At 37.4% G+C, this 27,149-nt stretch overlaps 1 protein-coding gene across 2 annotated transcripts; it reads left to right on the forward strand.

Moving 5' to 3' along the window:
* The first annotated feature begins 642 nt into the window (after positions 1-642).
* lipea (lipase, hormone-sensitive a) lies at positions 643-26,986 on the forward strand. Of its 2 annotated transcripts, XM_066675039.1 has the most exons (12): positions 643-919; positions 5,911-6,159; positions 7,002-7,286; positions 9,045-9,135; positions 13,712-13,857; positions 14,280-14,465; positions 15,802-15,954; positions 16,902-17,046; positions 17,155-17,382; positions 20,300-20,667; positions 22,579-22,740; positions 26,631-26,986. In XM_066675039.1, the coding sequence occupies exons 2-12, from the start codon at positions 5,920-5,922 to the stop codon at positions 26,679-26,681; spliced, it is 2,055 nt and encodes a 684-aa protein (XP_066531136.1). In that variant the 5' UTR covers positions 643-919; positions 5,911-5,919; the 3' UTR covers positions 26,682-26,986. The 2 variants fall into 2 exon arrangements, with proteins under 2 accessions (XP_066531136.1, XP_066531135.1); XM_066675038.1 differs by lacking the exon at positions 26,631-26,986 and having other exon boundaries at positions 22,579-24,332.
* The last annotated feature ends 163 nt before the right edge of the window (positions 26,987-27,149 follow it).

Here is a 27,149-nt window from a genome sequence, read left to right on the forward strand (position 1 = left end):
AACATCTCATGTGACTGACTTTTAACTCACTAACTCACATTCTCACACATGGGTAAGACATGTTCCACACAGGGCACTATTCACTGCTTCCCACCAATGACACTATGATTTAAATTGACAATATAAAGTGAATAAATTGTGGTCTTTATTGTTAAACAATCCTTCCCTATAATGAAATACTGTTGCCTACAGTTCTATATAGCTCCAAAAGGCTCTCGTGCCTTTTAGTACTACAGACTAAATGCGTGTAAACACCCTTTATAATAATAATTGAATTCATCCAATTGGTGCACATATTGTGGGGAAATCTTACTTTTGTATAGCCTCCAGAGAAAACCATGAAATTAGATGATATATAGCTGCTGCACATGAACTTAAGGTCACCGTGTTCAACGCCCAGTGCTAGAGTGATCAAGGCTCCAGTACACATCTGTGGTACAGTGTAATTATTTAAAAAAAACAAACAAACAATAAACTCATAAAATAAAGCAGAGTGAGAGTGCTGTTTAATTATAACGTTAGTGGTGGTTAATGGAAAGTGAAAGGGTTGCTTTTGAAAGATGGTGGTCGGGGTGTTTGAAAACCGCTTTAAAGTATTGAGTGTGTTCCTGTTTCTGAGAGAGAGAGGGTAGATATCCTCACATGACTCTTTCTCGCTGCGGAAGAACAAGAAGCGGCTGGGTTGGACTCAAACTGGAACAGGGGATTTATCTAAATAAAAAAAAACAAGATAGATATTTAAAGCCTCAAGAGAAGCGTGTGTGTGTGTGTTTTGGGACTTTGTGTGTCCGGTCTCTCTGCGGTGTTATAAACGGCGGGGTCGGTCTCTGGAGCTGGAGTTCTCTGTAAAACTCGTCTCGAAGTTGTGACAACAGGAAGGCGGCTGAATGTACGTCACCACCTCGCTGTTACTTCTGAGGTAAATACACTCTTTTGTTTCCTCTTCTCGGGAAGGTACTGGGCAGAACTGTACTTTAGTCTCGTGCTTTGCTTCATCCGGACAATGCCCGATCTGTTTCGACCGCAACGTATTTTTTTCGCTTTTGAAGAAGATACCATTACAGTTTCTGTGTTGTTTAAGAGTGCCCCCTATTGACAGGAAAACTGTCCTCACCTGAAAGGGCTATATCACGGAATTTCTGTTCACCAAAAGTACATATTCACAAGTCAGAATCCCCTAATACATTCAAAATGGCTTAGATATAACTCTGCAACAGTATGTGCAGATCCACACACACACACACACATATTCATTCATTCACCAACGTGTGTTTTTGGACTGTGGGAGGAAACCAGTTCACCCGGAGGAAACCCACGCGGACATGGGGAGAACACACCAACCCCTCACAGACAGTGACCCGGAGCGGGAATCGAACCCACAACCTCCAGGCCCCTGGAGCTGTGTGACTGCGACACTGTACACACAAATATCCCCCACCTCTGTGTCCACCTACTGCCTTGATGGGATTGGCTCCTTAGGTTTATGATGTAAGAAACCCAGGCTGTGTGAAACAATCTTTGGAACATTGCAGTTTTGAAAGTGTAAATGTTTAGCCATGTTATTGACTTTTATTACACACATGATAGGACTTATAGCTTATAAACATCACTGCATCAATTTGTTAAGAATAATAAACACTCACTTTTCACTGGGAGGGTAAGGCATATGTCTTCAATAGCTTCAATAAGGCCACTATGCAGTGTGTCACATCAGTGTTTCTGTAGCTTTGTTCACATTGCAGGGCAATCCCCTCCAATAACTGAATTGAACAAGACTGTAGTCTTAATACCACAAAACCATATTAAATACCCCATACCCCTTGAATAACTGTCCTACTCTAAATAATTGCAGCACTAAACATGGCATATAGTCTACAACTTTTTTTCCTTTATGGAATTTTTGTGAGCACCTAAATAGAACTGCTAGTGGAAATTATTCTTGAACAAAACATAATCAACAGAGTTATCCATGCTGTTTATTTGCTTGATTTATCCTGTACTGCCCAATGCCCCCACAAGTGCATACATATAAAAATTCTGTCATATGAAATGTGCAGTTTGGACACTAGTCTATATCACATTTAGGAAATTATTCAGATTTTTTCCCTGCAGAGTTTTTAAGACCCATGTGCTTTATTTAAGGTTTAAAGCTGCTAATATGATAATATGATAATATAAGGAGTACATTGGAAGTTTTCAGTTGGGACTAGTTTTCTTACAGCACCATATAGATATCCTTCCAGCATTAATGACTTTTGCATTAAAAGTTTAGGCCAAAACTTCACCTCAAAAATGTCTCCAGCATTGAGCATGGAATTAAAATTAAAAAAATGAAAATTAAGTAATATTATGCAACAATTTTGTTTAAGAGGAACTTTCAGTGGCATTAAGCTATAACTCTAATATTTCTATGACCACTACCGTGAGGAATTCATTTTTTTTTTCTAGAACAGTGCATTTTATCTTAAATAATTTTGTACCTTTCTATTAATCTGCTGATAGTTAGATTTAGATTTATCCTTGACAATACAGTACAAGTTTCTGTTCTCACACTGACAATATGCAGAAAGACACATGGTATCAATGATGCAAAGCACTGAAACAGCACACCATTTTCTTGATTGAGTGAGCGAGTAATTTACGAGCCAGTTCAGTTCAACAGTAGTGATCATAAATAGTTGCATCCACATGCCTGGTTTTTATCATCAACAGCTTATAAAGTCAGACAATTGTGTCATTTAGATGCAGTTACAAAACATTAAACATATATCTATTTTAAAATGTTTTTTTTTTTGTTCTTATGAATTAGATTAGAATTAATATTTTCATTTGAACAAGTAACCAGAAGTGGTAGTGTTAGTCATGTGTTGTTTAAAAACCCCATGCATTTGAGAAGCCTTATCTTTTTAGAGATAATTATTTAAGTGTATCGAAATGCCTTTATAGGAATGGAACCCTTGATGTCATACTCAGAAAGACACAAGTGTTGTCATCACTCTGATATTAATTGTGTGGAACAAGAGACTTATTGAAGATTATTTTTGCAGTAACAGCCCTCGGGGATTTCTAAAAAGACTTTCCTAGAAAGTCCGAGAAATTGATGATACGATCGGCAGCAACAGGCCAATGTATTATGTATTTTGTCATTCTGATTCCTGTGATAATAATCATGATTATGGACTATGGCGGAAAGCTCCAAGAGGATGACATATTGCACAAGAGGACTTTCCATACTCTAGAGCAACTGCAGGTTTGAAAGTGATAAGGAGAGTAGTGGTATTGAATTACTCACTGATATAGGCAGCCTGTGTAACTGATATGTGTGACAAGTGAAGCAGAGGTTACACTGAGGAACCAAAGGTGGTTCAAATGGTTTGAATAAACCAGAGAGCATGTTTAAATGAAAACTCTGAATCAAATCCATTGAGAAACAAAAGACCTGTTCACACCTGTCTGATCAGCTCTTAAGTGTCCAGTCCTATGTACAAGTCTGGGGTGCATTTGCCCATAATGATTAATCTTAGTAATTAATGAACAATATATGTGTTTCCCAAATTAAGGTAAAATTAAGAAATGGGATTCACCATTTGTCTCCGAAATTACATTTGAATTTTAAGTAGTTCTTTGTTGACTCCGACTCAGCATCTATGTTGGAAAGCAGTGCCAGTCAAATACTGAAGCACTGATTTACAAACATTTTCACATTGTTATATCACAAAAGAATCATTCATTCATTATCTGTAATCACTTATCCAGTTCAGGGTTGCGGGGGGTCTGGAGCCTTCCCGGAATCACTGGGCGCAAGGCAAGAACACACCCTGGAGTGGACGCCAGTCCTTCACAGGGCAACACACACTCACACTTTTGAGTCGTTAGTCCACCTTTCAACGTGTGTTTTGGACCGTGGGAGGAAATAGGAGTCCCCAGAGGAAACCCACACGGACAACACACCAACTCCTCTCAGACAGACACCCGGAGCGGGACTAGAACCCACAACCTCCAGGAGCTGTGTGACTGCGACACTACCTGCTGCGCCACCGTGCCCACGAAGAATCATAAGGCAGATAATTATTATAAAAAAAAACTATTAAACCAATATGTATTTACATTACTGGTATTAAACATATTTAAAACACATTAATTAATTTATTGCTGCTACTACTACACTGTAAATTGTAAAATGTAATTACATTTAATTATATTAACAATTAATCTTCTTTACTTCAATTATTCTTTCATTCATTCATTATCTGTAACCACTTATCCAGTTCAGGGTCGCGGTGGGTCCAGAGCCTACCTGGAATCATTGGGCGCAAGGCGGGAATACACCCTGGAGGGGGCGCCAGTCCTTCACCGGGCTGTACTTTAATTAAGTTTAGTCATTTGCTTCAAGTGAATATAATTATTTAAACACAGCACTGGAATAAAATTAAGCATTATACACATTTATGCTCAGAATCAAACTAAGGACCTTTATAGTGAGGCTATAACACCACCTGCTATAGGAATATACTAACTACATAATTCAAGCTAGTAAATACTGATTTTTGTTGTTATTGTATGTATGGAACACAACTATGTTTTTAAAAATAAATACTGATTTTTATTAATTTTTTATATAATATATAAAGGTGATGCTGCTATGCACTTTTTTATTTAGGAAGGTTTTGGCTTACATGGTTTTCCTAGCAAAACTGCACATCAACTTGTAAAGTGAACATTGTGTCCTGATTGACACCCTGACAGCAGCAAAGCACCACTATATCAACCACATCATTGCCCTGGATTCCTAAGGTGTCCCTGCAGTGCCCAAGCAGGCCTTGCAGTTGCAAGCTTTGCAACAGCCTGTACTGAAATGTGAGCAAGGATTCACAGGACATTACTCTCAGCAAACAAATGCAACAAAAGCGTGATGTATGTACATAGGACTTCCTTCAGTTGACGTTATGTGCGAAATCTGATCATAAATAGTCATTCGAGATGCATTCAAATGCCAGGTGTGAATGGCTGGGAATTTTGGCTGCCTCTTTTGTTTGTATCTCCCAAAAATAAATGTTAATGCCAGGTCTGAACAAGGCCTTACATTTTTCCAGGACACACGCCTTAATGACCCAAAAATATAAGAGGAATAGTCAGAGGCCCATGCTTTCGGACTAATTTGTGATGGTTTCACTTTGCATCACTGTATTCATTGTCCAGAGAGAATATAAAGTGGCCTTTGTTAGTGTCAGTATTCTGGAACACAATAGTGTACATTTGTTTTTTTGTTCTGTGATTGGCTTCTGCTTTGCCCTTTTTAACATTGTTTGACTTTGTGTCTAATGTGTATGACTGTGTATGTCTCATGCCTTTATTTCCAGTCACAATTACAAAACTTCACTGTAACAAAACCTGTTAGACCTCCAAAACTCTCACCATAAGGTGTACCTTCATTTTTAAGAGACAAGCGAAAATCAAGCATGACTTTTGCCACAGATCTAAAACAATCACAATGTTTCTGTTCACTGTATGTGTGTGTGTGTGTGTGTGTGTGTGTGTGTGTGTGTGTGTGTGTTTATAACATGCATGTATAAAAGTGCTGGGGACAAGAACGTGGACCAAGACTTGCGTTCAATTCAGCTTGCCTTTTAATTTACATTCTCTTTAAGAAATCAAGTCTTTGGCCAAGCACATTCACTGAAAAGGAATCAGTGAGGGTTCTGAAAGAAAGAGGTTCTTTCTTGTCAAGAGGTCCAGGCTTGTCAAGAAGCATCAGTACTATGGTTTAAAACATATTTGTAATAACATTTCTTCAGTTTACTTAGACTTTAAAAATTGTTAATTCTTATGAAATATTAGCTGTGTTGTTTATTATCTCAGTGAGTGTGTATGCTTTTAGATATGTATGTGCTCATTTTCTCTCTCTCTCAGACACTGAACATGGATAACAGACTTGTCTTCAGGACATTGGATACAGTGTGTACAGAGGTTATCTCTGCGCTATCTGGTCAGACCAATCTGCACTACAACGCAAGCACCAATCAGCTGTTGGTGGTGATGAAACAGATTCAGGAGCACAACCGTGCTGTGGAGGCACTGGTCGCTGGCTTCACAGCAGTGTACCACCACTACGATTTTGACCCAGACACACCTGGAAATGGTTACCGTACATTAGTGAAGGTAAACCTAAAAAATGGGTCAGCACAGTTTTTTTTAACCACTCAGCGATAGTGTGGGTATTTTGATTAATTATTCACTCATTCATTATCTGTAACCGCTTATCCAGTTCAGGGTTGCAGTGGGTCCAGAGCCCACCTGGAATCACTGGGCGCAAGGCAGGAATACACCCCGGAGGGGGCGCCAGTCCTTCACAGGGCAACACAGACACACACATTCACACCTACGAACAATTTTGAGTCGCCAATCCACCTACCAATGTGTGGTTTTTTTTTTTTTTGGACTGGGAGGAAACCGGAACACCCGGAGGAAACCCACGCGGACACAGGGAGAACACAACAACTCCTCACAGACAGTCACCCGGAGCGGGAATCGAACCCACAACCTCCAGGCCCCTGGAGCTGTGTGATACTACCTGCTGCGCCACCGTGCCGCCCAGTCTCTCTTTACTCTTGTCACATTTTTGATTGACCTAAGCAATTTTGTAAATACTCTATATATCCAATATGTTATAGACACCCCTTTATATGCTATTATATGGTGTACATATGGCATAGACAATCACAATGCTTCTGGTTTAAATCCTTTTCAGAAATGTAGAGGTTATTGGATGATTAGGTGTCCACAGACTTTTGCTCATAGAGTTTATATATACAGCAGTTGAAACAGGTAGCAATAAAATACCAATGCAGCCCAGGTATGAGACATGATTACAGCTTTTGTTTAAAGATTTATTCTTTTTTCATATTTTTGATCTTAAAATGAGGAAAAGTGATATTGTAATGAATGTAGTTAATGTTCCCTCAGTCCTTTTTTTTTTTTTTTTTTTTTTTTTTTTTTTACAGGTGGTACTCTGCTGCGTGCTTTATATAATCCAGAAGGGTCGCTACATTGCCTCTAATTGTGGGGGGGTGTTTTTCCGGGTGGATCACAATGCAGGTGAAATGGAGGCGTACTGCACAGCTCTGTGTCAGCTAAGAGCCTTGCTCTACCTTGCCCAGCGACTGCTTAACGACAATGAACACGGGCAGCTCTACTCTCAGGAGGAACAGGATCTGAGTGAGAGGTTTGTGAAGGAGTACACATCTATGCACAAGGCCTGCTTCTATGGACGCTGCCTTGGCTTTCAGGTGAGTGATGTCATGCAGGAAATTACAGAATGATTTTTGCAATAACATATTAGTTTAAATTACAACTATTTTATTGTATTTACCTGTAAGTTTTTGGATCTCACATCAATTTATAATTTGTAGTAAGCTAATTTGTAGTATGCTTCTGTAAATAACAAACTATCATACATATATTCAGACTTACTGCTGAATCAGATGGGAAAACCTAAGTGCATTGATTCAAAGAGTCCATGAACAAAAATGTAAAACATAAATTTAAATTAATATTTAAAATGGCTTAAAATTATTAAACAATTGGAAAGTGAGAAAATATGCATAAAATAATTGAATATGTCCCCGACAATGTTTATATAAGAGGTGGAGTCAGTTAATATGTGAGTTGTTATGGGTGGAATCATAGCTACAGTAATTATAGAGAGAAACTGAAATTGGTTCTCTTGTTGCTGAGGTGAACTTGGTCTCTGTCACTAAGAGAAGGTACTGGTGACACCAATATTTAATGCTGTGGAATAACAGAAATTACATTTTTACAGTAAAAAAAGTACATTGTTGTAGTGTACAATACTGTATACTGATATAACTGTAGATGTAATGGATTTTGTTTATTTCTTTATTTCATGTGTTAATGTATTTTACATGGACCCACATGGCACCACAGGTATATGTACCTGTTCTACAATTGCATTAACCTTTTTAAAGCAAGGCTGGAAACCGTACTGGAGGGCTGGAGTCCAAAACATTTTGGTCATTTTATTATTCAGACACATCCGAGTAGATATGTAAATAGTAGTAAAATTCCCAGGCTGTGCTGGGCACCAGCTCTCTGGAGTTTGCCTCCCCTTGTGTAAAGCTGCTAAGTAACAAAAGAAAATAATGCAGGAAGAAACAAGATTTACAGAGTTCCCTCTTACCACAAATATAGGCATTCAACAGAAGAATATATATATACTGTTACATATGATACATACTGTATATGAAATACTGTTTAACATGCATCCTGACAGCAATCTATAAATCAATCAAATGCTTTGATAATAAAATTAATTAATTAATTCATTGTCTGTAACGCTTATCCAATTCAGGGTCACGGCTGATAATAAAATTACTAAATTAATTAAAAATATCATTATCTGTGGTGATGGCTAGACTGTTCTCTACAGTCTTTGTGTACTCAATTATGCATGAACAGAGGCATTTACATAGATCTACACACATTATTCAGAGCTAGCAGCACATAAATGTAATACCTAAAACATACCGGTAAAAAAGGAAAAAAGAAAAAGACAGAAGTTGAAAAGAGCATGTGCTTTTCTCTCCAATGCTCTTTCACTTGGACCCTTCCAACTGTAGTCAGGCAGTGTTTTTGGGGGGGGGGGGGGGGGGGTGGCTTTGTAGAAAACAAAATGGCATTCAGTATTCAACAATTCTAGCAAAGCAACATACAATTTATTGTGCTCAGTGATTTGTGTGTGCAGTGTGAACTATGCTATTATCTGATAATTAGCTTCTGGTTTAGCAACATTTGCGTTAGCTACATTGCAGTTGCAGTACAAAAGTAAAGACAAGATGTTGAGACACTGAACATGTCTTTGGTGGCTAGCTACATTTGGACAAATGTGATTATTTTTAGACAGTTTTTGTTGCAAATTTTTGTAGTGTTTGTTGATATTGTATGTAAAATGCATGCACAGTGTAGTTGTTTTCAAACGGCTTTATCTCTCTTTCTCTCTGTTTCTGTCTCTTTCTCTCTCTACCCAGTTTTCACCCTCCCTCAGGCCTTTCCTCCAGACAGTGGTGATCAGTATGGTGTCCTTTGGAGAGAACTACAAGAAACAACAGACTAAATTTGGTAAGCCCAAAGTGCTACATTTAACATAGAAAACATAGTTGCAGTCTTAATTATTGTTACAGTTCTGCATCTGTTTTTTCCCTCAAAAGGATTTTTGACTTTACATCACCTGTGTAAAAGAAACTGTCTAATCCACGTTAGTCTCTAAGATTATAAGTAATAACTGATAGGGATTAATTAAGGGATTTGAAAAGATCAAGCAAACACCTGTCATTACCTCTCACTAGCCAGGCTGTATTTAGTGTACAAGGTTCAAGTGTTTTATTGAATTACGCACAGTATACTCTGAACAATTTATTTTAAATTCTGCATTTATTCCATTGTGGCTAAGGGGAGAGCAAATTTATAATATATATAAAAAATAAATGTTTAAATAAAAGAACACATGAAATAGAACAATATGTTATGTACAACTGAGGAAGGCTGTATTAAGCATGTGCAATTAAAGACATCAAATAGTTTTTTTTAAGTAGTGATGTCACAATCAAATTTATGTTTTGCTCCTGAACTTTTAATATCAAGTATCTGCCAAAACAGAGTCCCGATCCAATACATAGATTTTCCTAGATAGTACTGGTACACAGTGCACACTTTAAAAAGACTCAGCTCAGTGTAACTGCTTGACACTGAATATCTTGTAGTAAGAAAGAAATTGCCTGCATTGAAGTTACAGCTTTTTTTTTTTTCAAAAAAAGCAAACAAATGGTTTCTTCACAAACAGCTCATATAAATAATTGAACATGATTTTTTATCCTATATGAAATTCATGTGAAATTAATGTGATTTTTATGTATAAAGAATTACTGTGATTCTAAGTCAGTCAGCATTTCTGTCAACACAGATGTGTTAAGGGAGAAATGAAATGTAATAAATTTTATTTGAAATAGCGCATTTCAAGAGACCCAAGGACACTGTACAATAGATAATAAAAGAAGTACTAGCATCCATAGGCTAGTTTAAAAAGAGTTTTAAGTGTAGTTTTAAAAACGTCTACAGATGAACAAGCTTTCAGTTCATCAGGAAGACTATTCCACAGCTTTGGACCAGCCACACAAAATGCTCTATTTCCAGTGGTGCTTAGATTAAAATGTGGGACCTCATGCATACATATGCTTGAGGACCAAAGAGTACGCACTGGAGAAATGTAGTTTCTTCAATACACTGTGCTAAAATAGTAATTTTAGCACTGACCCGTTTCTCTCAGCACAGCCGCAATGCGGGACTGTGACTGCATTGGCAGTAGCTCTAAATGACGGACAGCTAACTCTGGCTGCTGGTCGGCTTAATAAAAGTGCAAACCAATGAGAATGTGCATAGGGTGCAATTTCATTCGATAAATTTCTGTAACTGGTCCAAAGCCTATATCGGATATGGGGTGCAAATTTCTAAGCCCAGAATTCTACAGAAAAAAAACATATTGACTCTGTCCTATCAAAATAATTGTACCTCCATAATAGCAACTTTACAGGAGAAGGAAAAAAAACTTTATAATTTCAATGGAAGTCAAGGTGAAAAGTAATTTTGGATCATTTTTATTGGTCCATTCATCATAAAATTTGTGCACACTGTGAATGACAGCTGCTGGGTTTAAATGACTAAACTTAAAATGGAAAAAAAATGGAGATGTTTTTTTGGACAGCTAAGGTATGTTTATATGTGTTGGAGGTAGTTGTCTGATGTCTGATGGCTTGTATGTAGAAGCTGTTCCTGAGCCTTATAGTTCTTGACTTCACACTCCTGCTTCCCTGAAGACAGGAGTGTGAAGAGCCTATGATGGAAATAGATCGTGCGCTTCCTTAGTCTTGTTGGCATTTGAAGAAATATTGTGGCCCTGGTGCCATGTCACAAGATCTGTCCACTCCCATTCTATATGTTGTCTCACTGCTTCCAGGGAAGGCTGTAGTACCAGTTGGCTGAAAGTGTGACAACTTCCTGTTATAAAGTTCAGGACCCAGTTGCAGAGGGTCATTTGTAGTCTGAGCTTGTGCTGCTTCTTGGTAAGTTTAGATTGTGAGGCTGTTTTAAATGCTGGGCTGTAGTCGAGGAAGAGCATTCAAGAAGGCTGCATGGGTGGCAGTGTTCACAGCATCTACTATGGACCTTTTTAGACGTTAAGCACACTGGAGATGGTCTAAAGTTTCCAGTATGTTCTTCTCGATATGGGTCTTGGCTAGACTGTGAATAATGTGCTGTGTCCTACACATTAAAACAACACTCCCTTGAGGTTTGGTGTTGATGGCTTCAAATTGAGCATACACACACACACACACACACACACACACACACACACACACACACACACACACACACACACACATACTAGTGCACTACGAGCAGTGAGCGTACACACCCATTGTGGCTGGTAGTCATCACAGTGGCTGTTCGAAGCAAGGCACCTCAGCTGTGAATGTTTAGGGAGAAGACAGCACTGCTCCTTCACTCGCTTTAGTGACGATCACACTGAACATAAAGTCAAGTGTAAACACTGACAAAAAGTTTCACTCACCAAAGTTAATACCTGCAGTCTGTTTTAACACTTGAAGCACAATCCCATCAACAAATATGAACAGACAAGCTTCCAGCAACATAAGAAATACATATCCCAGCTTTAATGCTTTACAGTTTTTAAAGTCTTGTCAATGAACACTGAGGGCAAAATCAAGATTATCATTCATTAAAGGAATACAGTGTAAGAATGGGCTTTTTTTTGTCTCCTGAGCAACCTCTACCTGCTGCTGAGTGTAATTCACGTTTACAGTACTGTCAAGTCTCATACACATCTCTCTCTCCCTCACTCACTCGCTCACTCACTTATTAAACGCAACTCCCACACACTCTCCCTGTCTCTCTCACAGACAAACACATATCTCTTTCACTCTCCCTTTTACTCATTAACTCATCGAGTAATGTTTACAAAAGTAGCGAACGGCTCTGGGGCTCCAGCTGATTTTGAGCCGGGAGAATGTGTGTAATTGAATAAAATAATGTTGACTGCATGATAAAACTCATATATTGCTCATAATACACACTGGGCCAAGTGTAAGTTTGGTGGGACACTAGCTGTTATAACCACAGCAACCAACAGTAAAGCACTTGTTACAAGAATCACTGTCCAATGCTAAAACCTGAGGTAATCCGGCTAAGCAGGCACTACTCACCCTCGTTCATCGGTAACTCTCAAAACCGGTGTTCTGTCGAGTTGTGCTACCTTGTTGAAATGTGCTACTTTGCATCTCTGCGCATGCTCAGACCCAAAATGTGAATGTTTTAATTTGTTTTTCGTGTTAAATCTGTTTTTCTCCTGTGCATTGCAAAATCTTAGTTTACTGTTATTATTTGCTTGTGTGTACCAGAACTGTACACCACAAATTAAATGTAAAAAAAATATAGAAAATCAATTATTATCACTTTAATAATCAATTTCTTTAATATGGAGATTTGGGCAATGCATATCTCCTGCTTATATTTCTGTAGACAGCATTTCACTACATTTATTATACACTACATACATACAGTACATTTATCTCACCTACTGTTTTATTTAAACAACTGTACGTATAAAAGTACTGTATGGCAGCACATTTTGACAAGGTAGCACAACTCGTCAGAACGCCGGAATATAACACTCTTCTCAACAAAGCTTGGGTTCCACCGACACAAAGTGTAGCTTCAGTCATTTAATCCACATAGCAACGGGTAAAAAGCACTTATTACCAAAACTAACGTCTAACAAGAAAAAGTGCTCAGTAACTCTCAAAAACTGATTTCAATTTCGTCAACAAAACTATCACAAACTAGCACCGCAACACATGAAAAATCAAATACTGCTCCAACTTGTGTCCTCATGACCAGAGTTTCAGATCACTCTACTATGTAAATTCAGTCCAGTATTAACTCTTGTATGGCCGCTCATTCATTCTCTCTCTTTCTCTCTCTCTCTCTGCCATATAATGTCCATACCAGGAATATGGAGCTAGAGTTTTCTTGTAGCTAGGCAACCATCCACCTGTGAGCTATGTGCCGTTAAGCGTTACCTATTCCTCGTGAGAGTCCTCCGCCCCATGATTCAGACGTTTCTTAGTGCAGTAAACTAGCAGAGGACCCGCCGTAGCTGCAACAGGGGCTATATCCTCCCTATTAAAGATCCGTTGAACATTACAATCATTTAGTTTAGAAACTGTAATTTTAAGATAGAAACAGTACATAGTACATTTAATTGCAATTGAGGTAAAATATTTTGTTTATTGTGGTGTTGCCTGACACTAAGTTAATGTATTTTTTACATGTAGCAAAAATACAATGTAGTTTTTTTTTTTTTCAATTTGTTCAGTTAATTCATTTGTCATGAAGACTTGTCATAATTAATGGAATTTTCATATTGTCCAAAAAAAGTAAATATAAATAAAATAAGTAAAATACATCAGTAAATGAAAGAACCCATTAGCAATATACATAAAGACACAGGTTTTGTTAATTATTTCTCAGATGAAAACATTTTGGAACAGTATAGTTTTAAGGATATTGAATAGGTCATTAATAAGTGGGTATTCACTGTGGCTTTGTATTCTGTTTACAGGGAGGGCAGCTCTCTCAATTTTCACATCCGGAAAATATGTGATGGACCCTGAGCTGAGGGGAGCTGAATTTGAACGCATCACTCAGAACCTGGACATGCAATTCTGGAAAACGTTTTGGAATATCACAGAGACAGATTTGATATCAGTCAGTTGGAACTTTTGTGATTAGCTAGAGGTTCTGTAATGTAGTTCATTATTTGATTTGTGCATGAGGAGATAATTGCCCTAAATTGGCATATAGCCTAGGGTTCTACATCAGATGATTTAGTATTAGGCTGAATTACACAGTACCAAAACGATGGTAATTCTCTCCAGAGTTATTAGTGAAAAATCTTTAAAAAAATGGATTCATTCTGGATTATAATTATTGCACTGGATCACACAGATCTTGTCAGTCACCACTTAAACTACAGCACCTAAATAAAATATACCCAGCTTAGATATGTTTTTTTTTTTTTTAGGAATTAGCATTTACTCTATTGAGTCCTCTTATATGTGTAAAAATAAATAATCCCATTCCATGCAGACTTGATCTGTTGTTCTCTCTTGTTCCGTGTCTCCCTCCAGGGTTTAGCAAGGATTGCATCCAACCCAGTGCAGGTAAATCTGATCCTCTCAGTTCCTGGAGAACCACTGAAGTTACCTCTGGCCTTAGACCCAAGACTGACGGTCAATGTGTCTCCTCCTATTGCGCACTGGGGGCCTGGCCCTGTGAACATGCGCCTCATATCTCACACACTCCGCGAAGGACAGGTGTGCTCCACATGTGTCCACATGAAATACTCCAACATTTCAATGCTTGCAATAATTAGTAACTAAACAGATCAACCATAACCATGTCAAGTGCCACTGACCATACAGGAACACTTTGTAGTTTTATAATTACATACTATAGTCCATTTGTTACTCTGTAAACTTTATTTTCCCACTTTCACCCTGTTCTTAAATGGTCAGGACCACCACAGAGCAGGTATGACACACTAACACACAACACACACTAACACACCACATCATGTCAGGGTCACTGCAGCACTGATAATGATCCACCACCCAAATCATTCTTGCTCTGTGGTGGTCTTGTAGGTGTCCGGGCCATTAAAGAACAGGGTGAAAGTGGAAAAATTAAGTATACAGAGTGAACAGGTGAACTACACCCTGTAATTGTAGAAGTGCTCCTGTATTGTCAGTTGAGCTGGTCTGTGGTTGTAGAAAAAAGGAAGTGGTCATTATGGTATGGTTGATCAATGCAGTCGTTAATGAATATTATTATATTATTTAATATTACAAAATATTTGGGACTGCATATGGTAGAAAGCAGTGAATAGGAAATTTGACTTGTATTCAGCTGAAAACAGCACATAAAACAATATTTGATGTTTTGTTTTATGATTTTTGCTTGATTTGTGTAAATATGTTTATTGCAGAGCCCTGTAACATGTTGCAAAACATGTGACTGAAATGAAACTAAAGAGTATTTTTTTTCAGTTTGTATTACACAAGTGCTCATTTCTACCGTGGATATACAGTGTAGAAAAACATGTGCAGGTCATTCATGCCTTGGACACTAATAGACCTCATACCATGCTAGACATTGGCCATTGAACATTAAACTAGTGATTGTGTGGATGTTCTCTCTATTTGTTGGCCCATAGAACATGCACTTTATTAAAAGTTTGTCTTCAATATATTATAAACTGTATGGGAGACTACTTGAAGTCCATGCAGTCATTTAAACCAGAGGTGAGCCTCAACCCATTCTCGCTCATAATAGACTGGGCCTTCCTGGCTTCTGATTTTATGCCCATGCATGACTGCATAGTGGATGTTACTTTTACTATAGCTTCTAATTCCATAAACTTTTCTTAATATATTTACAGCCTCCTACTGCACAGATCTAACATTTTGTAGATTTTATGATTTATCCACTGTATGTACAGTGATATGTACTGGAAATAATGGTGGAAAAATTTCAACAGTTACTTTGAAATGATAGCTGTTATTTTTATTTCTCTGTTACAAATACCAATACAAATATCAATATTTACACAGTTAACTGTGACTAAACTGAACTGTCTGACTCTGTTTGTAGGACAGTGCAGAGCTGCAGGTATACTCTCGGTCTGAAGGGTCTCAGCTTTCCCTTTCGGGGGGCTTCAGGAACCAGAAGAGCACTCTGTCTCCATGGCTACTCATCCACTTCCATGGGGGAGGATTTGTTGCCCAGACATCAAAGTCTCATGAAGTATGTTCAACATGTCTATTTTCTGAGCAATGTAACTCTACAACCAAAGCCTATATTACCAAAACGGTCTTTGTTACAACTACCTTCGTTTTGTGTCCGGCCAATTGTATATTTATTATATACATAAAGGACAAAAATCCCAGCAATAGAAGGAATTTTAACACAACTTTCATTGACGTTTACAGTGATTAGCTATATTTTTCTAAATAAAGTAGTGAAAGGACTCTTAGAGTTTCTTTTTTCCTTTGCAGTTAGTGTAGAATTAGCAAAGTATTTAGTAGTGATGTTCTTGGTGGTAATATGTGCAGCAATCCAGTACAGTTTTATATCATTGGCGATTTGTAATGGATTGCATTTTCAGTGCCATTTTAAGAATGAGTTTGTAAGTGTTAAATGGCCTACAGTGATGCAACTGAAACAGCATGGAGCAGAACCGAACTTACATAGCATGTAAATGTACACATAGAAAGCAATGCATTTATCCACTTAGGATAAACTTTCTTTGTGTCAAACGCTAGTTTATAGTGCATACTAATATAACATTCAGATTATTCAAAAACAAAATTTAAATATAAAATAAAATAAAATTACACAAATATTCCAAGTAGCTAATTTAATATCATTTCGACTCCTCAAGGAATACCCTTCTGCATCAAACTGTGCTGGACCAGGGTAAATGCAGCCTTTATATATAAAGCTTCTGTGCTAATTAGTAAGCTATAGGCTTTTTTTTGTACTGTTTTTTAAATTGGCCTCCAATCTGTGTTGTAACACTAAAGAAACAATTTTAGGGGAGAAAGTATATATTTGATTTTTGGATTAATTAATTAAGTAATTAATCCTTAATTAATCCTTAATTAAGGATTAATTACTGTAATACTCAGGAGCACGCAAAAATATGGTTGACTTTTACTAATTATCTGTCCTTGATCTCTGTCTCATTTCAGAGTTATTTAAAAACATGGTCAAAGGATTTGAATGTGCCTATTCTTTCTGTGGATTATTCCCTGGCCCCTGAAGCACCCTTCCCTCGTGCCCTGGAGGAGTGTTTCTATGCTTACTGCTGGGCCCTAAAGAACTGCCACTTACTGGGTTTGTGCTACATGGCAACATACACAAACAAGTGAACAAAACATAATTATTCTTTTTCATTCATTGTGTGGCGTAGTCTCAAATGTGCTCCTAAATATTTTCTCTCAGGTTCTACAGCAGAGCGTGTGTGTCTGGCAGGGGACAGTGCTGGTGGAAACCTGTGTATCACTGTGTCAATGAAGGCCATGTCTCATGGTGTACGAATTCCTGATGGAATAATGGCTGCATATCCAGCCACACTTCTCACAACAGATGCCTCACCCTCACGGCTCCTAACCCTCATCGACCCTCTGCTGCCCCTGAGTGTGCTTTATAAGTGCATCAACGCCTACACTGGTAAGACCCCATATACCAATAAGGCCCCTAATAGTCTAACAACGCTTTGCTGTTGAAACAGGGGGTGTGGCTCTGCGGGTGTATTTTGTCTACCTTGTAAAATCTAAGCTGTGATGACATGATATGAAAATAATATTACCTTTGTTATCATGATAAATATTAAGTCTGGATGCTGGCTTTATGCTGGGCGCTAAAGTTGCTCAACTATCTTCTTTTTTTGCAATAACAATGCAGCTGTGATTTGTTAATTTTTTATTTGTTTATGGTTCTGTAAAGAATATTTGCCCATTTTGAATTTTATGCCAGCGGTGGCAGCATTTACCACTGTGTTGCATCACGTCTTCTTTTAACCATACATTGTAAACCTTTGGGAATGGAAGAGACTAGATACTATAGTTATGAAAGTGAAATGTTTTCCCACTCATGCTTTTTATAGGATGTCAGCTCTGATATAGTTTTTTTTTTGTATTTTTGTATTTCATAATTTACCAATTTAGTTTTCAATAGCTGACAGGTCTAGATTTAAAAGAGTCTGGTTTAGAAACCAGAACCCTGAAGCTTTAGTAAGGAGTCATGCTGTTTGTAATCAGAATGTGGATTGGCTATCCATCCATCCATCCATTCTCTGTAACCGCTTATCCAATTTAGGATCGCGGGGGGTCCAGAGCCTATCTGGAATCATCGGGCGCAAGGCGGGACACCCTGGAGGGGACGCCAGTCCTTCACAGGGCAACACAGACACACACACATTCACTCACACACACTCACACCTACGGACACTTTCGAGTCGCCAAGTGGATTGGCTATGTCTTCCTGAAAAAAGCAAAGCCTTCCCAATGGCAGCATGTTGTTCCAGTACCTGTGTTTTTTGTGAATATTTTTACCAAATTAAAAATGGGCATATTTACATTTACAGAAATACTTCTTAGTTTCAACATTTGAAAATTATTGAAAAAGTTTCTGTAGTATTTTCAAGTAAATATAGGGTTTGCAAATCATTACATTCTTTTTTTATGTACATTTTGCACAGCTTCACTTTTCTGTAAAAACTTTTCTGGTCTGTCCATAAATAGATTCTGCAGGTGTCTCAAAAAATTATAATATCATCAAAAAATTGATTTATTTCAGCAATTCAATTCAAAAAGTGAAATATAATATTTAGGTGCATTACAAACAGAGTGATTTATTTTAAGTGTTTATTTCTTTTTATGATGATAATTATGGCTTAAAGTCTCAAAAGTCATTTTCTCAGAAAATTAGAATAATCAACAAAAAACACCTGCAAAGGTTTCCTAAGCCTTTAAAATGATTCCTTAGTCTGGCTCAGTTGGCTACACAGTCATGGGGAAGACTGCTGACTTTGACAGATGTCCAGAAGGCAGTCATTGACACCCCCCTGCTGTATCCAAGCATATTAGTGGAAAGTTGAGTGGAAAGAAAAGTGTGGTAGAAAAAGGTGCACAAGCAACAGAGATAACCACAGCCTTGAAAGGATTGTTAAGAAAAGGCCATTCAAAAATTTGAGGGAGATTCACAACGAGTGGACTGCTGCTTGAGTCAGTGCTTCAAGAGCCACCACACACAGACGTATCCAGGAAATGGGCCACAACTGTCGCATTCCTTGTGTCAAGCCACTCATGAACCAGAGACAACACCAGAAGCGTCTTACTTGGGCCAAGGAGAAAAAAGGCTGTTGCTCAGCGTCCAGAGTCTTGTTTTCAGATGAAAGTAAATTTTGCATCTTATCTGGAAATCATGGTCCCAGATTCTGGAGGAAGAGGCACACAATCCAAGCTGCTTGAGTCAAGTGTGAAGGTTCCACAATCAGTGATGGTTTGCGGAGCCATGTCACCTGCTGGTGTTGGTCCACTGTGTTATATCAAGTCCAAAATCAGTGCTGTCATCTACCAGGAAAGTTTTAGAGCACTTCATGCTTCCCTCTGTTGACATCTGTCCACACTGCCAAAAGCACCAGTACCTGGTTTAATAACTACAGTATCACTGAGCTTGACTGGCCAGCAAATTCGCCTGACCTGTTGTCAAGAGGAAGATGAGAGACACCAGACCCAACAATGCAGACGAGCTGAAGGCCACTATCTGCAACCTGGGCTTCCATAACACTTCAGCAGTGCCACAGGCTGATCGCCTCCATGCCATGCCCCATTGATGCAGTAATTCATGCAAAATGAGCCCAGTCCAAATATTGAGTGAATATACTGTACATACTTTTCAGTTGGCCAACATTTCTGTATCAAAAATAATTTTTAATTGAATCTTATATTACATTCTAATTTTCCTGAGGTCATTATTTTTGGATTTTCATTGGCTGTAAGCCATAATCATCATCATTAAAAGAAATAAACGCTTGAAATAGATCACTCTGTTTGAAAAAAAAGCATATAATTAGTTTCACTTTTTGAAAAGAATTACTTAAATAAATTAACTTTCTGATGTTATTCTCATGTATTGAAATGCACCTGTATATTCAAGCTTTTTGTGAATGAGCAATATATGGAACAAATAAAAGGCAAGGGGACAAGATATACACTTTATAAATGGTTCCTACCCCCAAGGTAATCTGCAAAATAGTGTCAGAATGATTAATGAAACTGTGAAACATTTCTGAAAAACTGGTTTTATTCCCCTGCTTTAGTTACAGTAATGACAAAAGGTAAAGATTATAAAGACTTATGTCACTGTGAATTCACACAGACAGTTTAGCACACTTTGAGACTCTTAGGGCTAAATTGGAGTGATATGGCACTTATGGAAATACATTCCGGTATTCAATGAATGATCATTCTCTTTAATATTCTTCTGATGCCCCTGCATTACTCTTATCCAAAGACTCCTACAGTATCTCGACACATTTGTTAGTAGACCTGTAAAACTCTTGCCACCTCTTGTTCTCTCTCAGGTGCAGATTGTGAGTCTGTGCAGACCAAACAGCAGCTGGATACTCTGAGTGCTCTGGGACAGGACACTGCAATGCTGTTAGGGGACATCACACAAGGAGCTTCCAACTGGCTTCAGTCAATACTCAACAATGCATCTGTCTCATCTGCACCGGCAAATAGATCAGCCAACGGGCCTCAAAATAGTGTGCCTCAATCTGACGACACACTACAGGGGTGTGGAGAATTCCCAGAGGGCTTTGAGCCACTGCGCTCTGGGTGTCTGGCGGAGATTAGGACCCCCTGCAACCCTATAATGAAGAACCCGTTTGTGTCTCCTTTACTTGCACCAGACAGTCTTCTCAAGGGACTGCCACCTGTGCACATAGTGGTAAGAAACAGAACTTGGGAGTGACCATGTCTAAATGCATTCAAGTCGTTTTTTTCACCTGATAGCCCAACACAAAAACAAATGCATAATAATCTACAATGTCTAAAGTCCTTGGGCAAACATGTCGTCTGCGACACAACCTAGTGAGAATATTTTACCTCACAGTATGTGCATAAGTTGTCCCAATTCTCAGATACATTAAATATGCTGCCTACTGAGGTACCTTAATCTGGCAGCATCTAACTATTCTTCAACTGCTAAGGCAATTCCATGATGCTAACCCCAGTGCAAGCACAACTCCTGTCTATTTCACTCTTCTTCCAGAGCAAAAATAATTAAAGTCACAATAAAAACATATAGAGCAGAATCCATCGCACTGAAACTCTGATGTAAGTAAACATGTGATGCAATTGCTCTCAAACTACCTACAGATTCAGTACCTATTTAGGCAACTCGCTAGGTGTTGGGACAGATCTATGAATTCTGCTCACCTGTCTGAGACAATCCCCTCCCTCAGACATGCAGTCCTCTCAGATATCCATTCTTTTATGCAATTAACAGCATGCAAACATAGAGGCCATAAGACATTATTTAAATGTGTGCTCCTCTTTTTAAAAAAATAGCAGATTTGCTTACTCATTAGAAAGAAAAAAGTAACAAAAATAAATAGAAAAAACAATAATATAATGTGAGAAAGGGAAACAAATTAAATAAACACTAGGTGGTATTTTCATCTTAAAATTACAGCTTTAGGGTCATTGCTCCATCAATGCTCCACAGACCTGTATCTGGGAGAATAGCACAGCTAAAACTGCACTACGCAACTTTTGGAAGAGAGTAGGAAACTACATCTCCCCTCCCCTTTGTTTTCATGACAAGGCTGCAAACGTGAATTACACTCTGCTTCTGTAGAGGAGCCCAGGAGCTAAAATATCAAATCCTATAGCGTACTTTTATAGAAACACTTGTGTGGGCAATATGCAATCATAACACTGAACACATGAAGACTTTTCTACAGTTATATATAGCACAGTATACAAATAAATTAAATAATCACAGTATATTGGGTCAGCCCAGTTGCATGATGGTATCAGTCATTATATGAAGGGGCTGCTTGAGGCTTGCATCTGAATACATCATGTAACTTCATGACACAGTCAGAAACGTTTATGAAAATGATGGATGCATTTTTTTTACTTAAACTTTTAGCAAAATAAATTATATAAGAAGACACAAAATTAGGAGTTTCACATTCTGTTCATGTAGTTGAGTGTCTTATTCTTCTCTTTTGGTGCTTTTGTTTTGTTTTTCCTGTCTCACATGCTGCCCCCTTGAAATATATGTCACCTGTGTGTCTTATGTTACCTTGCTGTTTAATGTGTTCAGTTGTCCTTTATGTGTCCTCATGTATACATTCTCCATGTTCCAGTGTGTTTGTGTTCAGTGTTGTCTCTGCAAAGCCGTAGCATTTTTTTTCTCTGGTTTCCATCAGTTTTGATGCTTCTATTTTCTTTAGTGTTGGTTTTTGCGGTTTCATTTGTAAAACAAATATTCTTGGATCCTCTTTTCTCATCTTGTCTTCATTGTAAGCAGGACAAATTATTAAGATGAGATAAATACTTTGGGGGGAAGATTGCACCTAACAACCAGTGAGCTACTTGCTGACTATTTCATTTCTACTGTTGCTTTACACTTGTTTACAGGCTTAATGTTGACTGATGGAAGAGACAAATAAAGTCAGTATTCTGTGAAATGTGAGGTTTAACAATGTAGATATTTGTGGGTTAATTTGGTAATAAATTATGGTACTTATAGTAATTAGGATATTAACATATACTATAGCTCTCATCTATTTATAGATAATCTTTTGATTTTTTTTTTTTAATGTTATTTTACTATTACCTTTTTCAGGCTTCGGCTTTGGATGCCATGTTGGACGATTCTATAATGTTTGGCAAAAAGCTGCGACGCATTGGCCAACCAGTGACCTTGACTGTGGTGGAGGACCTCCCACATGGCTTTCTAAGCCTATCACAACTTTCCAAAGAGACTCAGGAGGCATCGAACATCTGTGTAAGACGAATCCGAGAGGTTTTTGAACAAAACGCATCTCATGATATCACCACATCACCACAGATCAGTCAGGGAAACAGTTCCCTGGTTGAGTAAGCTGCTCTACTAATTTCTCAAGTAAAGTAGCCTTAGTAAGCTATTTAAAGAAAAAAAAACAGTGAAAATTAAACAATAAAGGGACTGTATAAGATAAAGGGAATGTTTCTAATTGAATGCTAAACACACCAAGGTTTTCATGAACCTAGATGTATGACTATTCTCATAACAATGTCAATTTGCAGTCACACATTTCTACATATTAAAATAACATATTTTAACCTCAAATAATGTATTTGTATTTCTAAAAAATAGTCTTGGTTCTCTTTTGTGTAATCTGTGCTTCTATAGTAAGATATGTTTAAAATTTTACGTGCAGTAAAAATATCATAGTGCCTTATTGCCGAATCTGTGATGATACTTCACCAATGACAGCACACTGCTATGTAAAAATACCCATAGTGATAGCTTTCAGCAAAAATTGGTGACTACCTTATTAAAGCTTTGTCTGTCTCTTTTATTTATTTAAGATGGACAGAAATACCAAAGGATGCATGTTGTTCCTCTAACAACTGTAGTACAATAATCCTAGTGTACAACACATGTTCATTATGATGAAGGTAACCATTTATAAGATCCATGGTGTTCTTTCTAAAACATCTGAAAAACAATATTGTGGTCTTCACTGTGTGCTGTTGGATTTCTTTGTTTTTCCCTAGGTAGCATGCATTGTACAAAAAAAGTATCACCGAAAGCACATAAAAAAATTAAACTAAGGAAACAAATTGTGAAAAACACTAATTTAAAAAGAGAGCCTTCAGATATCCCAGCATTTTCTGAATGTCATACCAATGTATTTCCACTGTGTATTCAGTGAAGCCGAATCAGCTACAGCACTAACCTTACTAAACTTCCTAACACTGGTCTTTCATATTTACTCAAATAGTACCTATTTTATTAGGACGTTTCCACTTTAAATTCCCTGTGAGCAACATTGTAGGTAACTTTGATGTTTACAGGTGTTGGTTTGGAGGAATGCTGTTGAACCACCTACTCTCTGAGCGTTCCACATACTACAAATACTAAAACTGTCTTCATATCTGGATGGTATATAGTAATAAGGGCTTTCAAGCTGTAATGTGCTTGAGAACATTTTAACTATGCACTTTAAAGAAGTATGTCACATGCACAAAATCCTACAAATTAACCAAAATGTTTAGTCTATGGCTGTGTAAACAGCACATTGTACACATGCCACGTGTTATTCATGGTTTGGTATGGTTTATTTAAGTGTATGTTATGTATTTAATACCACGCTTATAAAAGGCAGTTGTTTCTTAATTGCTGTAAATATATATCTCACCTATGTATTTATATCTCATCTTGTATTTATGCTGTTTGAGAGCACAAGAGTAAGTGTAACACATTAAGACATGTCTAATGTTTGCACCGCACTCCTTTTGTTAATAAATATATTTGATTATTTAGACATGGCCTGAAAAGATTATAGTGAACTGACGTTGTTTTTTAAATGTCCAGTTATTTTTGATTAAACTCATTACATTAAATTATTATATGCACTTAAAGATTGTGCTTAAACATTGTGATATCTAAAAAAAAATGTGTATTCATATACTAAATAAATAAAATGTATCATTCTTAGTCAAAGAAAATTTCAAATAAGAAGAATACACTGAAAAATAATGATTACAGAATGCTGCATGCACTTTGTGCTGTTCCTACACTTCACGCCTGGCTTCATTCTCTTTGCATGTACTGCTGCTTTCCTCAGCATTGACTCTGATGATTTTCAGCAGTCGTGCCAGCCAAGATGCAGAGGCGTGAAAGTGCTGACTGTTCCTTCCCTGTGTGAGCAAGAAATAGACTACCTTGTAATTTAGAGGAACTGCTTGATGACTTACTTCTTTGCTATTATTGGAGGGCATACCTACCCTGCAGTTCTTTTTTTTTCTTTCATTATTTCAATACAATTTCCCACTTTTCCTTCTTGGAAGGCATCAGTCCATCACAGGGCATGACACTCACACTGAATGAACTAAGGAAGAGCCAGAAGATGAACGAGGAGAGGAGAAAGTCCACCACCGAAAAAAGCTTGCTATAAATATCTTGACAGTCTTTTTTATCTTCTAATTGGATTGCCAAAAACCAATTATCAGTCATCAGTCTCTCTCTCTCTCTCTCTCTCTCTCTCTCTCTCTCTCATGCTAAGCATAAATACTAAGTCCAGCCGCCACTCTCCAGCCTACTAACTGTTACTTTTACTCTGTTTGGAGAAAGAACAAACAAAAATAAATATTGATAAAAAACAACAGAGACAAGTGACATCTATAGTGATATCCACATGCATCAATGTATGCTTAAATGTCCCAATAACTTTATTTTAGTATATCAGTGCCCATATGGAAATGACATTATGTGACATTTAAAAATACATAAACAATCCATATTAAATTCATGTATTATTTGACATTTATATCATACATACATGAACACCATGTTCATATATGTCATACATACATTAACCATCATCATTAACTTCTTCGCTGCTTATCCCTTTCAGGGTCGCGGTGAAATAAATGAACTATTTATATTAAATTATTGTACAACATATGTCCTAAACAATGTGATACCTCAACGCGATAAACTAGATAATGTCTAAAAAACATGAATATTCAATTCCACTTTTAGTGTAAATAGCATTTCACAGTCAAAAACTCCAAATAATCATGTTTTTTAAATGCCACAAATATTAATGAAGGGTAGATAGAACATAATATATTTGTGAAATATTTCACAAATCAGGAAACTTAGATTGTCTTTGTTTTAGCTCAATACATGGCCAGATATGAGACTTATAGCTTATGAATTGATGCTGTACATTTGCCCCAAAACCAGTTATTATAAACATAAATATGTGAATATAACTGTATAAATCATTTAAACACACTAAGAAAGTTATTATGAAAGTAAGTCATTATGAAAGTTATATGAATTGATGTTCAATATTTGCACTAAATGTTGACGTACTGTATTATGACACATGAAATCATGAGTAGAAGTGTAAAACTCATTAAAACACTGCAAACTGCTTTTGTGATAGTTTTCAAAAATAGAGCACTGCATAATCAAAGTTTTATGGTTTTGATGTCATTTCTCATCAACATCACCTGCCAAAGTAAAAATCACATTTATATTACACTTTCCTTTCTCGCTGTATACAAGCCACGGACAGACAAAATAAGAACTGTGAAATTCTTCAGCCTGATTGGTTTTAACCTGGATTCATTCATCTCAATGCTCTACTTTTAAAGTTATAAGCTTTAGAAAATGAAATGCTGATGTGTAATCTTGGCTGATTACGCCATGGGTGATGACACCATCTGAATTCACAAATCAGGAAAAGCAAAACGTGTGTGTACGGATTTACGTGACCGCAGTATGGAGTTATGGCCGATAGAAACCTGAATCTCTAGCTGCAAGCCAACTTTACTGCGGTTTTAAACCGAGATACTAATCGCTAGCCACAAGAGTGTGTTCTGTTTTTTATCAATATTTGTAGGTTCCCTACTGATAAAGTTGCAAGTCAGTAAGAGAGGAGATATCAATCTAAATATCATCAAATCAAGTCAGCTTTAAAAGTTAGTGAAAAACCTGTGCCTCACTACAGTATATATATAAACATGTTCCTGTTACTAACTATATAAGATAAAGTTATCTAAGTATCTTGTATCATTAAATTCATGTCTGGCATTTGAAACACACATTACTATTTTAAGCTTAACAAATTACTATCTGAGAAAAAGAAATGCTTTTTCACCTTTTGTGGTTTACAGATGAATCCACCACATTGTCTGGCCTGTCTGTATGGGGCTCAAATGTCTTAGATGAGCCAGTGCAGTGGACTCTGAACACTGAAAAACATCTGAATATTAGGCAGGTGCCCTCCAAATTGATGGTGAGCAAGACTCTAAATGTTAATCCAGTCTTCTGGGTCCTTCATGTGATGGGGTAAGGATGTTTTTTTATAAGTGCTTTCCCCTCTCTGTCTACCTGTTAGCACTGACCCCAGTCCTGCCAGTATTCTGACAGAAATTCCATCAAATGCATCAGGGACTTCCACTGTTCACATTGCTGGAAGACATCTAAACCAGACCTAGGGGTCCCTCTAATCAAAACAGAAGAGTCTTTGAAGGAAGACCAAGGGAATCTGGACAGTAAGGAGAGCTCTGAATTGGGAGAGAGGTGAAGCAAAATGCAGATATTACCTGAGTCATCTATTCTGTTCAATGGGTTATCCATTAAGAAGAGGTATATCCATGCGAGTACTTCATAGTATCGTCACAAGTGTCCAC

Source organism: Hoplias malabaricus, chromosome 6 (genome assembly GCF_029633855.1).
Source record: "Hoplias malabaricus isolate fHopMal1 chromosome 6, fHopMal1.hap1, whole genome shotgun sequence".
In the NCBI taxonomy this organism is placed as follows: domain Eukaryota; kingdom Metazoa; phylum Chordata; class Actinopteri; order Characiformes; family Erythrinidae; genus Hoplias; species Hoplias malabaricus.

Coding starts and splice junctions, on each gene's coding strand:
- lipea (XM_066675038.1), top strand. CDS start 5,920: ATGGATAACAGACTTGTCTTCAGGACATTGGATACAGTGTGTACAGAG. Junction 7,287..9,044: donor GACGCTGCCTTGGCTTTCAG/GTGAGTGATGTC, acceptor CTCTCTACCCAG/TTTTCACCCTCCCTCAGGCC. Junction 20,668..22,578: donor TGCCACCTGTGCACATAGTG/GTAAGAAACAGA, acceptor TACCTTTTTCAG/GCTTCGGCTTTGGATGCCAT.